The 16,491-nt window shown below is 48.4% G+C and overlaps 1 protein-coding gene across 12 annotated transcripts in view; it reads left to right on the forward strand.

Annotated features, from left to right (window-relative positions):
- Positions 1–16,491, forward strand: part of SNED1 (sushi, nidogen and EGF like domains 1) — a 140,246-nt gene that overhangs the window by 54,403 nt on the left and 69,352 nt on the right. For 10 of the 12 annotated variants that reach the window (XM_077153321.1, XM_077153322.1, XM_077153323.1 and 7 more), the window contains exons 2-6: positions 5,589–5,876; positions 9,081–9,221; positions 10,526–10,688; positions 12,109–12,234; positions 12,419–12,532. In XM_077153321.1, the coding sequence (XP_077009436.1) occupies positions 5,589–5,876; positions 9,081–9,221; positions 10,526–10,688; positions 12,109–12,234; positions 12,419–12,532 (832 nt within the window). Of the gene's footprint in view, positions 1–5,588; positions 5,877–6,322; positions 9,222–10,525; positions 10,689–12,108; positions 12,235–12,418; positions 12,533–16,491 lie in introns of those variants that run through there. The other 2 variants (XM_077153331.1, XM_077153333.1) reach the window with 2 other exon arrangements.

Consider the following 16,491-nt stretch of genomic DNA (forward strand, 5'->3'; position numbering starts at 1 on the left):
GTAGAGTGTTGATAGAAGTGGTGAAAGGGACATGCTTGTCTTGTTTCTGATATTGGGGTAAAGATTTTTAGTCTTTCAACACTGAGGATGATGTTAGCTGGGGATTTTTCATAGCCAGCCTCCATCAGGTTGAGAAAGTACTTTTCTATTCCTACTTTAAGTATTTCTTATCATGAAAGGTCATTGGATTGTGTCACTATTTTTTCTGTATCAGTTGGTCATGTGGGTTTTTCCTTCATTTATTAATATTACCTATTACACTGACTAATTTTCATATGTTGAACCACCCTTGCATTCCTGAGATAAATCCTACTTGATAATGTTGCATAATCCTTTCTAGATACTGGGTTCGATTTGGTTTGCTACTATTTTACTGAAGATTTTTGCATCTATGTTAATAAGGGATATTGGGCTATAGTTTTCCTTTTCCTGTGATATCTTTGTCTGGCTTTGGTATAAGGGTAATGCTAGCCTCTTAGAATGAATTAGGGAGTGTTCCCTTCTCTTCTAAGGATTGGTGTTAATTCTTCTTTAAACATTTAGTAGAATTCACCAGTGAAGCCATGTGGTCCTGGGCTTTTCTTTGCTGAAGTTTTTTGATTATTGATTTAATCTCTTGTTACAGATCTGTTCAGATTTCCCATTTCTTCTGGAGTTGGTTTTGGTAATTTGTGTGTTTCTAGGAATTTGTCCTTTCATCTAAGTTATCCAATTTGTTGGCATACAATTGTTCATAGTATTTTCTTAAAATCCTTTCTATTTCTCTAAGGTCAGTAGTAATATTCCCTATTTCATTCCTGATTGTAGTGATTTGGATCTCCTCTCTCTCTCTCTCTTTTCTTTTTAGGGCATGGGAGGCACTGCATGGTCTTTGAATCGAACCCGGGTCTCCCACATGAAAGGCAGGCATTCTAATGACTGAACTACCCATGCCCATGTACCCTGGATCTTCTCTCTTTTATTTCAATTAGTGTCACTTAAAGTTTGGTCAATTTTGTTGATCTTTTCAAAGAACTAACTTTTGGGTTTTGTTTATTCTCTCTAATGTTTTTCTATTTTTTATATAATTTATTGCTCATCTAATCTTTATGATTTTCTTCCATATGTTTGCTTTAGTTTTTGTTTGCTCTTCTCGATCTAGTTCCTTCAAGTGAAAGGTTAAGTTACTACTTTGAGATCTTTTTTTATTTAATGTAGGTGTTTACAGCTGTAAGTTTCCCTCAGAGCACTGCTTTCCTAAGTTTTGTGTGTTGTATTTTTGTTTTCATTCATCTCAGGGTATTTTCTAATTTGCCTTGTGCTCTCTTCTTTGATGCGTTGGTTGTTTTAAGTATGTGCGGTTTAATTTCCACTATTTGTGAATTTTCTCCCATTATTGATTTCTAATTCCATCACATTGTGTTCAGAAAAGATGATTTGTATGATTTCAAGCTTTTTAAATTTATTGAGACTTGTTCTGTGGCCTCATATGTGACCAATTCTGGAGAATGTTCCATGTATGCTTAAAAAGAAAGTATACTCTGCTGTTGGTGAGTGGAGGGTTTTATATATTCCTCTACTTAATGCTGTGTTTTTATAAGTATTTGAAATTTGAGGACATTTGCTTTATGGTATGTGGTAGTATCTTTTTTGAATGTTCTATTTGTGTTATTTGTACGTCATTTATTATTGTATTGTTCAAATCCTGTATATACTAACAGATTATTTTTGTTTGAATGGAAACTGTACAATAACATGCCCCACTATGATTGTGAATTGATATACTTCCTCTGACCATCTTTCTCTTTATATATGTATATATTGAGGCTTTGTTATTAGGTGCATGTAAATGCACAAGATAAAAGTATCTCCTTTTATCTTAATCAAGTGCCCCACTTTACCTCTAGCAATATTTTTGCCCTGTGGTCTACTTTATCTGATGATACTATAACTGTACCAGGCTTCCTTTGCTTAGCATTTGGGTGGTCCAATTAATGCATGCAGTTATGCTTTGATCTACCAACTTTGTGTGCTATTTGTTGCATTTGCTTAATATTTCTCTTTCTTTCTTTGTTGCCATCTTTTATGTTGAGTAGTTCAATCTTTCCATCTTACCCTCTCTATTGGTTAGGAATATAGCTATTGTCTCTGTTCTTTCAGAGGTTACCTTAGTATATATGCAACTTTAACGTAGTAATGTTTACTAATAAGTTTCTTGATCCTGTTATCCTCCTCCTGGAAAATGCAGTGACACTGGAACACTTTAGTATGACCCACCTCTCCCCATGTACATACTATTGTGCCATGAATTTTGATTACTCTTCTTTTTTTTAACAGAACTCCACAAGGCATTATTTTATTATTATTTTATATGGTCTATGTTCATTTATATTTACTTTCATACCATGTGCGCCTCTCCTTTTTGTATCTCTGACCTTACATTTGCTTACTACTTGAAATTGAGCCTTTAGAATTTCTTTTAGTGTCAGTATGCTATTTACTTATTATTCATTTAATTATTTATTTGTCCGAAATACCTTTATTTTGCTTTCTGTAATAACGGATATTTTATCTGAGTATAAAACTTTATGTTGGCAGTTACTTTTTTCAGCACCTTGATTATGTAATTCCAGTGTTTTTCCAGTTGCCTTTGTTTCTTAAAGGAAGTCCACTGTCAGTCTCCTGCCATACTCTTGAAGATTATGTTTTCTCCTTTTAAGATCCTTGTCACTGATTTTCTGAATTTCCAGCAAAGAAATCCCTGAGATTATTGAATACATGGCTTGATGTCTGTCCTAGTTTGCTAGCTGCGGGATACAATACACGAAAAATTGAATGGCTCTTTAAAAAGGGGAATTTAATAGGTTACAGGTTTACAGTTCCAAGGCCATGAAAATGTCCCACTTAAAGCCAGTCTATAGAAATGTCCAATCTGAGGCATCCAAAGAAAGATACCTTGATTCAAGAAGGCTAATGAAATTCAGGGTTTCTCTCTCATCTGGAAAGGCATATGCCAAACACAGTCAGGGTTTCTCTCTCATCTGGAAAGGCACATGGCAAACACAGCATCATCTGCTAGCTTCCTCTCCAGGCCTCATGAAGCTCCCCAGGGGGCATTTTCCTTCTTCATCTCCAAAGGTCTCTGGCTGGTAGACTCTGTGCTTCATGGTTCTGCTGCATTCTGACGCTTTCTCCAAAATACTTCCTCTTTTAAAGGATTCCAGTAAACTAATCAAGACCCACTTGGAATGGGTGGAGACACTTCTCCACCTAATCAAGTTTAATACCCACACCTGATTGAGTCACATCTCCATGAAGATAATCTGATTAAAGTTTCCAACATACAGAACTGAATGGGATTAGAATAAGCCATTCCTCTCACAAGATTGTTTAGGATTAAAACATTGCTTTTTTAGGGTACATAAATCCTTTCAAACTGGCACAGTCTTTCATTAGTTCTGGAAAATTCCCAGCCATTACCTCTGTATCTCCCATTCCTTCTGGTGCTCCAAACTGCACATATGTTAAACTTCCTGTTTCCCATGCCTTATCCTTATTTTTGCATGATTCTACATTCTGGACAGTTTTTTTTCTGACATACCTCCTTGTTCTAGTCCACTGTATTAGCTAGGGTTCTGTAGAGAAACAGAATCAACAGGAGATATCTGTAAATATAAGATTTATAAAAGTGTCTCATGTAACCATGTGATGTAAGAGTCCAAGGTCTGTAGGGCAGGCCATGAGCTGGCAGCTCCAGTGAATGCCCTCGACAAACTGTTGGCTGGCTGAGGGAGAAAGAGTAACTGTCTTTTCTGAATCCTCCTTAAAAGCCTTCCAGTGATTAGATTAAACATCGCTCACTGCAGAAGACACTCCCCTTAGCTGATTGCAGTTGCAGTCAGCTGTGGATGCAGCCAACATGATCATGATTTAAGTCCATGATATGTCCTCACAGCAACAGACAGGCCAGCGCTTGCCCAACCAGAAAACCGGGCACCACCGCCTGGCCAAGTTGACACATCAACCTGATCATCACATCCACTAATTCTTTAAAAGAATCTACCCACTGAGTTTCTTAATGTGTGTTAATTATTTACATCTTCTTTCTTTCTCTCTTTTTAGTGCTAGCATTTCTTTAAAATCTGTCATTTAAAAAAAATAATTTCCATCCATGAAGAAATTTTAAAGCTTGCCTTTTATTTCTTTGAACACAGTAAACTTATTTTATAGTCTGTGTCTGATAATTCCAGTATTTGAGGTTTCTCTCATTTCTAATTATTCTTATGAACGGTACCTTGCTTCCTTATATACCTGATTATCTTGGACTATGACCTGGACTTTGTGTTTGAAGATTATTTGTAGGAATCATTTCATGTCTCCCATGATGCTGTCTTCCTCCATAAAGGATTATCCTGTGCTTCTGCTTGGAACTGAGGGATGCCACTGGTCTGGGGCCATTGTAATCCAAATTCCAGGCTTAAAGTTCCCTGGGTCACTTGGGAGCTGTTTATTTCTGTTACTTGCCCTCACTGTGAAAGGAAGCCCTTCCTGGCAATCCCAGTTTAGTGTAGGGGTTATCAGACTCCCTAAGTTGAACTGGGTCTGAGCTTTGATATTTATCTTTCCCTTTGCAAGTTCACTAAAACTGAATGTCTGTTTTGCATCTGCTGCTTGTCAAGCTGGAAATGCACTCAGGGGAAAGCAGCTTTGGGTGCTGATCTTACCTCTGGAGTCTCTCTTGCCCTGGATTTGAGATTGAAGCTCCTCAGTCACTCACTCTTTGGTGCTTTTAAGAAATGAGATACCTTCACCCGTCCCCAGAGGGGATCTAGCACAGTTCTGAGCAAAGCCTTCCCCAATACGCAACTAACTTACAGAGCCTGGCAGTGTGATGGACACCTCACCCCATCCTGCGCAGAGGTCAGGGCTGGTGTTAGCCTAGCTCTGCTGGTGAGAAAGGGGGAGTCAGACAGGTGGGACATGGTGCCCGAGGGCTGGGCAGCCTGCCAGCAGCTGGACAGGGCTTCCAACCAGGTGTGCCAGATTTTAAAGATAGTGCAGGGTCTCCTCTGCCCCCCATCCACCCACCCAGGCCCTCCCAGCCCCTGTAGTGGCTCTGGCCCTGCCCACCCCGCCCCCGCTGGCCCCACGTGGGTGCCTCCACCTCACCCTTCCAATCTCTGTTCAGGCACTGGGACTCTGAAGGTCCCTGGCTGGAGAGGGACATTGGAGGGAGTAAAGCAGCCTCCACAGTGACATCCTAGGGCCAGCTGCAGGGCCTTCGGGTACAGAAAGCCGGTTTCAGCCTGTGCTCTGAGCCTGAGCCCTGCCTGCGAGGATATGGAGCAGGGCCCGGCGGCCTCCCATCAGGGGAGGCGGTGTGTCAGGCTATAGGGGCACCTCTCCCCAAGGCCAGCTCCCCGGCAGAGGGCGCCTGAGGGTGCGGCTGGGGATGGGGCGCCTGGGGTTGCAGCTGGGGGTGTGGGCTGGGGGTTGTGGTTGTGGTTGGGGATCAGGGATCGGGGATGGCACTACGAGGGGGTGCGGTTGTGAGGGGCAGCGCTGGCTCCCCTCGCGTCCCCAGCCCTCTGGCGCTTTGCCCCCCACAGGTGAACAACAATGGGATCATCTCCTTCCTGAAGGAGGTCTCGCAGTTCACGCCGGCCGCCTTCCCCATCGCCAAGGACCGCTGCGTGGTAGCGGCTTTCTGGGCGGACGTGGACAACCGCAGGGCGGGCGACGTGTACTACCGCGAGGCCCGCGACCCCGCCACGCTTCGCAGAGCTACCGCCGACGTCAGGCGCTACTTCCCCGCGCTCCCGGACTTCTCTGCCACCTGGGTTTTCATCGCCACCTGGCACCAAGTGACCTTCTTTGGAGGCAGCGCTTCTTCCCCCGTGAGTCCCGGGAGGGAGGCCCGCGGGCCCCCGGGTGTCCCCTCCCACGGCCTCCAGCCTCGTGGGGCTGGGTTGGGGGTGGGGGGTAAGCGGGGTGCGGGCGGAGTCCCCTGCTGTGCTGGAAAGGGGGCCCCTGCACTGGGGGCCGAGGTCTTGAGGGCCAGGGTGGCAAGGCCAGAGCCTCCCGGCCCGCCGAAACCTCATGCCTCCAGGAACCCCCAAATGCCCCGAGGTGGGCGCAGTGGAAGGGTTCCCATTTAGAATGCTCTGTGCTACCAGGGTTAAACTGAAAATTTCTTGCTCCGTGTTTTTTCCCTTCCTTCTAAACGTAACTGAACGTAAACCCAAGAATAATTACCCACTTTGCCTGCTTAGTAGGTTTTGTCTTGCTGGTGGCCTTGCAGAGGTGGCGGGGGTTAGGGGGAGGTGGGGGCTGCCTACTTGGGCACTGGCACATCCAGGCCGGTGCTGGGCACCACACGACGGTGTACAAGGCAGAGCTGCCTCTGGGAGGAAGGCCAGGGTGCCTGACAGCCTTTACTGAGCTGTGCCTCCACCTGTGTAATAAACATCTACTTTGGGGAACCTTCTCAGTGGTGCTAGGGAGACAGCAGTGGAGAAAGTAGGCACCCTCTATTGTGTGGGGGCTGTGAGGATCTCAGAAAGGATGGTGGAATCACCAGGCCAGGCCAGGAAAGGGCGCATGGGGCATGTCCAGGGGGCACAGCCTGAGGGTGACAGCTCACTCCAAGACTATCCAAGGCAGGTGGTAGCGGACTGGCCAAGTGGGGTGTTGGATCTGAGAGGACGGAACGGCTCAGAGCAGGCACAGGCTGGTGAGGCTTGCTGGGTGAGATGGGAGCAACCCAAGCTTGGGTGCCTGGTTCCCCATCTGGCGGGGACATGGGGAGGCAGTGATCCTTGTCCTTGGAGTTCAGGAGGTGCAGGTGACCAGGTCAGCCCTGGATTTGTTGAGGTGGCCCAAGATTCTATATACACTCACCTATTTTCCTCTTGGTTTTATAGTTGCTTCTATAGTTATACATACATAGTTTTACATGTTTTTATAGTTTCAGTCTCATGCCTTATACCAATTTGGGATTTATATTCAGGTATGGCATAAAACAGGCCTATGACTATTGTTTTTCAGAAAATTACCTCTTTGTCTCAAGGCCATTTATGAAAGAATCCTGTCCTGTGCCCCACTCTGAAAGGACAGCACTTATATATACACTGCCCACTAATATTTTCATGAAATGTTTCATGGAATTCTCATATTCCATGAAAACCATGAAGCCTAACTATTAAAATCTGTTTTGATTTAAAAAAAAGAAAAGAAAAAAGACTTCTCATAATTTAGGCTCTCACAGCTTTACTGAGCAATTCATGCATCAGTAACGTGCCCCATTGGAGAGCAGAAGGGGTCTGCCCCAAGGAGTAGAGAGACCCGGTGCAGAAGCCAGGGAGGTGTTCTGATGGGCTGATGTGAAATTCCACTTTCCTTAGGGGGGTCCTTCAGTAGGAGAGCAGGTAATTGCTCAGGAGCAAGGAAGTGAGCTGTGTTCAGATTTGGCTTTCTGGGTGGGTTGGGCATTTATAGGAAATAAGACTAGTTGAGGTTTTTGGCTTTGTGCCTTCATGTAGGGCTTACAAGATTGTATTTATCAGTTTCCTTGTTCCTCTTTTTATCCTTCCACCTTTCCTTTTCATGTTTGGCTCCCTCATTACAAGGCAGTTCTGTTTTTAATTTTTGTGTGTGAATATGGCATAAGTGATGTTTATCCTGTCTGAGCGTATCACATCTGGAGCCCTCTGTTTCTGTTGGTGCTTCTATTTTATAGTTACTATTTGCCCCACCTGGAAACTAAGAGCAGCAGGTGGGGAGACAATTGAGACCATGCAAACATCCCCTTCCTCACCATAATCCATCCCCCCCACCCCATATTTAGCATCCATTGATAATTCTTGCCCAATCTCTATTATGATTGGTTGCAAAATGGTGTATGTGGCAGTTAGGTTCAAGTGTCACCTTGGCCAGGTGATGATGCCCCATTGTTCTGTTGCTGTGGGCTTAAATCATCAGTATGTGTAATTCATCTATAGCTGATTACATTTGCAGTCAACTAAGGGAGTGCCTTCCACAATGAGTGACTTTTAATTTAATTAGCTGGAGGCTTAAAAGAGGAAAGTCAGAAGAGAGCTCAGCAGCCTCATCTCAGCACTCTCAGCTCAGCCCAGACATTTGAGGATGTAGAAAGGAATTTCCCCAGGGAAAGCTGTTGGAACCCAGAAGCCAGGAGAGACGACCAGCACACGTTGCCGTGTGCCTTCCCATGTAACAGAGAGCATCAGTTCAAAGCTGGCTGCCTTTCCTCTGAAGAACTATACATTTTTAACTACATAAGTCCCTTATTAAAAGCTGATCCATTTCATGTGGAAGATCCAGGTTCGATTCCCGGACCATGCACCCAAAAATTTAAAAAAGCTGATCCATCTTTGTTGCATTCTGGCAGCTTTAACAAACTAAAACAGTGACATTCCAACATTACCTTCCTACCTTATTTATCACTCAACATTCTATTCTAAGGAAGGTCCTTCTTTTCTTCTCTAGCCATCCAGCAGTCCTTCAGTCTGTCCATCCATCCATCAATACGGATTCCTGGGTCCCTTTTTAATTTTTTTCAATTCATTACTGTATTTAATTATTTTCATGCTCAAATTACTGCAGATAAGGCTGCAGATTTAGGTTAGCTCATGTGCCCTTTGGACTCTGCTCTCATCAATTTTTGGTTTGTTTGTGTATTATGAATGGTCAATGTTAAAAGCATGAAACATATGGAAGCCGTGGCTCGTGAAGTCATTTGTGTGCTGCTCTAGCTGCACAGATGCAGCATCTAGTTCATTGCTATATATGAGTTCAGATTTTCTTCTTGGGCCATAGGATTTGAGGTTTACAAGGCAGTTTTGTGGATTTAGTAGAGCTTGAACCCCTTGAGGAATGGGCAGTGCCTGTCCCTGGACTCCATCTTTGTGCTCCCTCATTCTCTTGGGGGGCTTCCCTCACTCACCCAGGCCACAGTGATGCCTGGTCTGGGGGACAGCAGGGGAGGAGGGAGGGCAGCTCCCTGCCCCTTTAGGGTATGCAGACTCCGAAGGGCCTGGCACCAGGACACAGGGCACCCCTCAACCTCCACTTCACTGCAGGTCAACACGTTCCAGATCGTCCTCATCACTGATGGCAAGTTCTCCTTCACCATCTTCAACTACGAGGCCATCGCGTGGACCACGGGCATGCACGCCAGCAGCGGGGGCAATGCCGCTGGCCTGGGGGGCATTGCGGCCCAGGTAGGGGTGTGGGGCTGGTGCTCGGCGTGGGCTCCCCTGCATGTTGCCAGGGCTGCCCATTGGGCTGAGGGACCAGGCAGGCAGCTCCCGGCGGACAGGGTCCCCGCCCTGAACAGGACTGGTGTGGAGCATCCAGGGCCACCATGCTTTCCCGAGGCTGCTCACCGCCAAGCACACGAAAGCAGCCTCAGACACACAGGCCACTTGGTCCTACATGGCCCTGATCCCAAGGGACCCATAGTAACAGCAGCCCTGGACAGATGTGCCCTTTGACTGATTTCCTCAAGGTGTCATCTTCTCGGGTGCTGGTGGCTGTGGACACTGACCATCCTGTGGTCTATCCTGATCTGTGGCCTGGGGACCATGGCCAGCAGAAAACTGACCTGTGGAGGAAGTGAGATGGGGCAGTGGACAGATGAGCCTGCAGGCCTGCAAGTGCCCATTCTGGCTGGGACTGTCCCACCCCTCCCCACAGCCCGCAAGGGCTGGGCAGCTGGCTGGTGTCCACATGTGGGGCATCCAGTGTGTGTCTCCTGCAGCCACATCAATCAGGAGAGACAGCCACCAAAATCAGACTCCTAGTGCCAAATGTCCTCAGTGGCTGGTGCTGCAAAGCAAAGGAAACAGGGGCAGGAGAGGGTGGGGAATGGCAAGGAAGAGTGATGGGAGGGGAGGGGTGGGGAAGGGCACAGAGGGGGAGGGCTGCCCCTGGAGCAGAGGCTGCTGGAAGGGAGACAGAGACAGCCACCTGGAGGGGTTTGGGGGGCACAGTATAGGCAGAGACTTCGGTGGAGAGGGTGGGGTGTGTTGGGGTGGGTAGTGAGGGGAGGAGGAGCAGGACTCAAGGCCCAGAGCTGGGACCTAGGCCCAGGCTACAGGGCCCTTTGAGTGGCCAGAGCAGAGGCAGTGTCCCTGACTGAGGGTCTCAGTCTGGTTGTGGCCTCTGGCCTCTTTGTGGCCCAAGACGACCCAGGGTAGTTCAAATACAGAGTCTGTCCCTAGCTGACCTGGGCTGGGATTTGGGATTGCCATCACCTTTGTCCTGAGGCACGTGGGAGGCTTCAGTGACCAGTGCCAAATACCTGGGTCCACTGGGATGGCTCCTGTCCCCAGGTCCCATGTGCTCCTGGAAGCCAGGAGTGGACGGGCAGGGGGTGGCCAACACTGCCCATGGCTGAAGGAACCTGGGGCAGAGGCAAGGCAGCCCCCTGCCATCCTAGAGCTGTGAATCCTTTCCCACACCATTTCCTCCAACTGGCCCCTGGGAGGTAGATCTCAGGGGTGCCCCGCTGTGTGCCCCCCAGGCTGGCTTCAACGCGGGTGATGGGCAGCGCTACTTCAGCATCCCGGGCTCGCGCACAGCGGCCGTGGCTGAGGTGGAGACTACCACCAATGTGGGCGTGCCCGGGCGCTGGGCCTTCCGAATCGATGATGCCCAGGTGCGCGTGGGGGGCTGCGGCAATACAAGTAAGAGGACCCCCAGGGTGAGTGGGGGTCAGCGGGGGGAGGGGCCCAAATCTCGGTGGCCCCCGAGGTCGCCATCCTCCAGGGCCTGGGCAGGGCGGGAATCAGCTGCAGAGGGTAGGCTGCAATGGGAAGAACCCAGGGTCCCCGGGAGGGGCCAAAGGTCATGCCCTCAGGTTCCCACACCCAGCCCCCACCATGGGCTGGGCTGGAGCAGCATGCCCATCTCCTGAGCCCGGTTCCATTGCTGCCTAGCCCCCCTGCTCCTGCTGTCAGCTTCGTGTTTGGTGGAGTCTGGTGCCATTGCACAAGCCAGGCCTTGGGGTCCTGGTGGTCCCTGATATCTGACTTAAGGGCTTAGAGGGTGGAGCACATGGGAGGGGCACCCATCCCACCTGTGGACTCAGCCCAGACTCTGCTGGATCGCCTGCCCCCCTTGTGGGCTGCGTGGCCTTGACAAGTGTCTCAACCTCGCTTCTAGGTTGGAGGGGTGGGTGGCACCAAATTCAGCCATTCGGCCCCGAGCTGCTGACCACAGACCACTGAGCCCAGAACCTCGACTCCTTCCCTGTGGCGACCCCTTCCCAAGGGTGGTGTGCCCCCGCACTGCCCAGCCAGCTCCTGTCCCACCCACCCACACTATCGGTACTCACTCTGGGGGCCTCTGTGCACATTATTTCTGGAAACATCAGTGGTATATGTGAAGTTGATGAGGTGTGTCTGAAGTCTAACTCCTGAGAAAGGCTGGTCTCCTGCAAGCAGGCCCCCACACCCTTGGGGGTGGCCAAAGCCCCTCACACTGAATGGAAACACAGGAACCAGGGGTGGAGATGGGCACGGGGCATCCACGACCACAGAAGCCTCCCCGGGGACTCCTAGTGCCAGGTTATCCATGTCCTGGGATACTTTGGTGGTCTTGGCCATCCAATGCCAGGGACCCCCATGGCTAGCCTGGGGTGGTGTGGCCTTCAGGTTCCTGCAGACACTTGGAGTCTCCAGGGACACCAAGGAGGGGAGGCCAAGGCTTGCCTGGGTTTCTAGACCCTTCCCTGGCAGAGCAGGAAGCAGAGCATGATGTCCCAAGGAGGGTCCGAGCCCCACCTACCCCCCCCCACCCGTCACCTACGGTTTTACCTCGTGGGATCCCTCCTGCTCCCACATCTGCTGCGGCCCCCTCTCCGTGGCTGGACATGTGTGGGAACTGTGTCTCCCCAGCCCTTTGGGCAGGCTTGAAGGAATGGGGCAGGTGCCCTGGGGCCCAGCAGTTCTGGGGGCGTGGGGGTGACAGTGTGGGAGCCCCATGGCCACAGCAGCCATGCTGGGCTGCTACCAGCATTGGATTGGGTTGGGGGATGCACTGGCTACACATCCCTCCTGCCCAGGCCTGCAAGGCGGGAGGGACAGCCCCAGCCTATGTCCGCAGCCTCCGTGTGCCAGACCCTGCGGCCCTGTCTCAATGGTGGCGAGTGCATGGAGGACTGCGTCACAGGCAACCCCTCCTACACGTGCTCCTGCCTCTCGGGTTTCACGGGGAAGAGGTGTCATCTGGGTAAGTGGCTCGGCTGGGGCTGTGGGAGACCTGGGGGGCACCATGGTGGGACCTTGGTGCAGCAGGCTCTGCAGTGAACATGGTAGCTGGGGACAAGACCCCAGAAGGCCGGGCCTGCTGCACTGAGCCCCCCAAGTCTGCCCTCACCCCAGCTTCCTTACCGAGGTTCTGGTCACCTTCTCAGACGTGAACGAATGTGCTTCCCAACCGTGCCAGAATGGGGGCACCTGCACCCACGGTACCAACAGCTTCAGCTGCCAGTGCCCGACCGGCTTCGGAGGACCCACCTGTGAGACAGGTAGGAGGGACCCTGCAGCCAGCCAGGACATGTGACTGGGTAGCGTGAAGTCTGGGGACCATCCTGCCCAGGCAGTGGGGGTGTTGCTCAGCCATAGAGTCCATAAAGGGCCTGGGGGCAGGAGCCTAGATGGGAGAGGAGAGGTCCATCTTGTGGGTATGGGTGGTGCCCACTGCAGACACATGCCTCCTGGGCCTTGCCCCCCCACTGGGATGAGGCCTTGGAACAGGTCAGTGCCGGGTTCCAGACAGGGCCAGGGTTAGGGCCGAAGGGCAGCAGGGCCTGGAAGAGAGCCACCAGACCCCCTCACCCCCAGGAGGGGACAGGGTAGGGGGGCACCTGGGATAAGAGCTGACCCCTTTGGGGCAGGCAGGGCACAGACACATGTACCTGTGACCTTTGTGGAACACCCTCAGACTCAGACCTTCCTTCACCATCCTGTCCTCCTGCAGCCAGCTGCTCTTCCTGGGGCACTATCCGGGCAGGACTCGAGGCTGCCCGCCCTACGCTACCACCAGGGTCTCAGCCAAGGGGCAGGCTGGGGTCCTTCCTGGTCCCCTTTGCACCTCCAGCCTGCAGCCCACCCTCCCTCAAGAGGCAGCTGCCATTAGACCCAGCTTCCACTTCCCTGCCCACATCCACCGCTCCTACCTGGTGATGCCAGGGGAACCCTCAGTCCATCCCCTGTCCCACCACTTATACAGGGGACAGGCAGGAAGGGAGAAGCCTCGCAAACCAAAACCCTATGGCCACCCACCTCCAACCCAGCTGGGGGAATGCACCCCCAGCACCCACGCCTACTGATGTGCCATAGTTGCTCATAAAACCGATAATAGACTGTTTAGATCAAGTGTGTGCCAATAATAACTGGATCAACATTGCAATTGGAAAAACACATTTAACTCTTAGACGGTTAAGGCCGCAGGAATTTTTTGAATGTGCAATTTTTTGTATATATGTTTTCATTGCAGAGAAAAGTGAAAATAGTTTCACACATACAAATATAGTAGGGAAACATGGAACTGAAGTGTGATTTCCAGGTGGGAAAGGAGCATGTGGAATTTCCCACCAGTAAGAGGGGACTGTTTGGGTTTTTGAAAAGGTGGCCATGCTGGGGGTGGCACAGTGGCCTTCCAGTTGTCCAGAGCTGCCCACAAGGCTGCCCTGCCACCAGGCCCTCCTGCTCCTGGCCACCATCCTACCCAGAAGTGTTCCCATGGCCACTCTTCCCAGGGAAGAAAGAAAACCAAATTCCATGCAAAGGCATTTTTCTCAACTAGAAACTCATGCCCTGCACCATTCGTGTACTCTTAAAAAGAGCATGGGTGGGGAATCCCTGTGGGACAGGAGAACACCTCTGTCCTCCCCAAAAGCCCAGGGAGGCTGCGGGCTCTCTTTCCTTGTCCAGCTTGGGTGCCAATGGGGTCCTGGGCTGCAGGGGGCCAGGGACAGGCTGGGGCACGGGGCAGGCCAGTGAGCCAAGTGTCAGCTGCCTGCCTGGCTTCCAGCAGCCCCTCTGCAGGCCATAGGCAGAGTACTCACCACTTTCTCCACAAAATAGTAACACTCCAAGTTATTCGCCCCCACCTTTCCCTCCACACTCCTCGGAAGGAAGTCGCTCAATGCAGTCCACACTGAAGGGGGAGGTAGGCTCCAGCTCTTGAGAGCAGAGTCTACTAGATTATTTGGAATTCTTCTCCAGGACAGACTTGCTTCTTCTTCCCTATTTATTTATTTATTTATTCAATCATCATTTCTATCCATGTAGACTCATGGACATTTATTTTATACTTTGCGATACTGCAGGCATTCGGAGCTTTTTCAGTGATCTCTACCCTTTTGACAAGCCCATCACTGTGGGTTTTTTAGGAGCACTTCCTTTCTTTCTGCATTACAAGACGTCCTGGGCTCAGCCCTAGGATCAGCATCTCTCCGAGGAGCCCGGGCCCCTCTTATTGGAGAAGGGGATTAGAAACCAAGATCTGGGAAGGGAGGGTGCTTGTGGTTGCTGAGGTGCCCGTGTTCATCCCCCAGCAGCAGGTAGAAGCTCCTGTTACCCCAAGTCCTCACAGCAGCTGGAGCTGCTAACTCTTGGATTTTAGCCCTTTTAATAAGTATGTAGAGGGTCCTCATTGTTTTAATTTGAAATTCCTTCATGAAGAATGATTTGAGCATCTTTTCATACTTATTTCCCATCTGTATATCTTCTTTGGTAAAAGAACTTTTTTACTTGGGTGGTTTGCTTTCTTTATCATTGAGATTTAAGAGTTCTAAGTGTATTTTGGACAAAGTCCTTTATCAGATGTGTGTTTTCAAATATTTTCTCCTTGTCTGAGCTTTGTTTTTTTATTTTCTTAATAGTAACTTTCAGAGAGAAATTTTTAATTTAATAAAGTCTAGCTTACCAATTTTTTTCTTTCATTAATCATACTATTAGAGTTGTATTTAACAATTCACAAACAAACCCAAGGTCACCTAGATTTTCTCTGTGTTTGCATCAAGAAGTTTTATAATTTTGCATTTTTATTTAGGTCTAGGATCCTTTTTTACATTTAAACTTTTTTTCTATTTTTGGTAAAGTAGTACATCACATGATACAAGGTTAAAAAGGTAAAAAAAAAACAGTATTTTGTTTAAAGCACAAATTGTAACTAGCTATTTATTTTTAAAATCAAGCTTTTAACTACTTTAAAAAGTAACAGATACTTAGAAAACTAAAAACTAAAAAAAAATACAAAATATCCCACATCTTTGAAGTAACCGAGGGATATATTTTAGGGCATTTACTCTAGTCCTTGTATATTTTTAAATTTTTAATTGTGGTCAAATATACATGATTAAAAATCATTTTAACCATTTTAACTGGACAATTTTAACAATAAGTACATGTATAGCTTTCACCACTATTTCCTTTTTAAACCATTTATATTGTAAAATATAACATATACACAAAGCAAAAAAAAGAAAAAAGCAATAATTTTCAAAGCACACTTCAAGAACAGTTACAGAACAGATCCCAGAGTTTGCCATGGGCTAACATTCCACCACCTCAGACTTTTCCTTCTAGGTGCTCCAAAACACTGGAGACTAGAAGGAATAATACTAGTGATTCAGCAGTCATATTCATTTGTTAAATCCTGATTTCTCTAACTGCTCTTCTCCTTTGATCCTTCTCCCAATTTATAAAGATCTTTGAGCAATGCCCATTCTGATTTTTTCATAATGAGAAAGGAAGTCAACAAAAAAGGATAGGGGGATGTAATTAATTGACAATCTTGAGAGGCTGGTCCCTCAGGATTTCCGGATTTTTCTGGCCTAGGAGCTCTCCAGAATTATAAGTTCCAGGAAGGCAAACCTAGTACATGAAACCTTTATAGAGTCTCGATTTGAGCCCTTGGTGTTCTTAAGAGTCAACAGGAATGATGTTGGTTGGGGGTTAGCAAACCATGGCAATTAGCACTAACTGAAGCTTGCATAAGAATTACCTCCAGCATATCTTCTTGACTATATTTGAGCTCTCTTGGCCACAGATGCCTTATTTTATTACACTTCTTGTCCCCCTTTTGGTCTGGAAGGCCTTGTCATTCAGCCAGACTCATCCCTGGGGAGTCTTACCCTTTGTTGTCAGGGAGATTTTCACCCCTCAATGTCATACCCCACGTAGAGGGGAAGGTAATGATTTTCCTTTCAGAGTTGGGCTTAGATAGAGAGAGGCCACATCTGAGCAGCAAAAGAGGTTTCTTGGAAGCAAATCTTAAGTCTCATAATGGGTAATCTTAGCTTCTCCCCTACAGAAATAAGTTTTGTAAGGGCAAGCCTCAAAATCTAGGACTTGGCTTATTTTCTTGGGAGTCCCCGATGGTTGAGAGGGTACCTGGGGTTTTCCAGATGGGAAAGTTTAATAGTTCCATGTATACATATATATTTTTTTCCTTTGGGACCTCAAGGGACTCTACCAA

Source organism: Tamandua tetradactyla, chromosome 3 (assembly GCF_023851605.1).
Source record: "Tamandua tetradactyla isolate mTamTet1 chromosome 3, mTamTet1.pri, whole genome shotgun sequence".
NCBI lineage: Eukaryota > Metazoa > Chordata > Mammalia > Pilosa > Myrmecophagidae > Tamandua > Tamandua tetradactyla.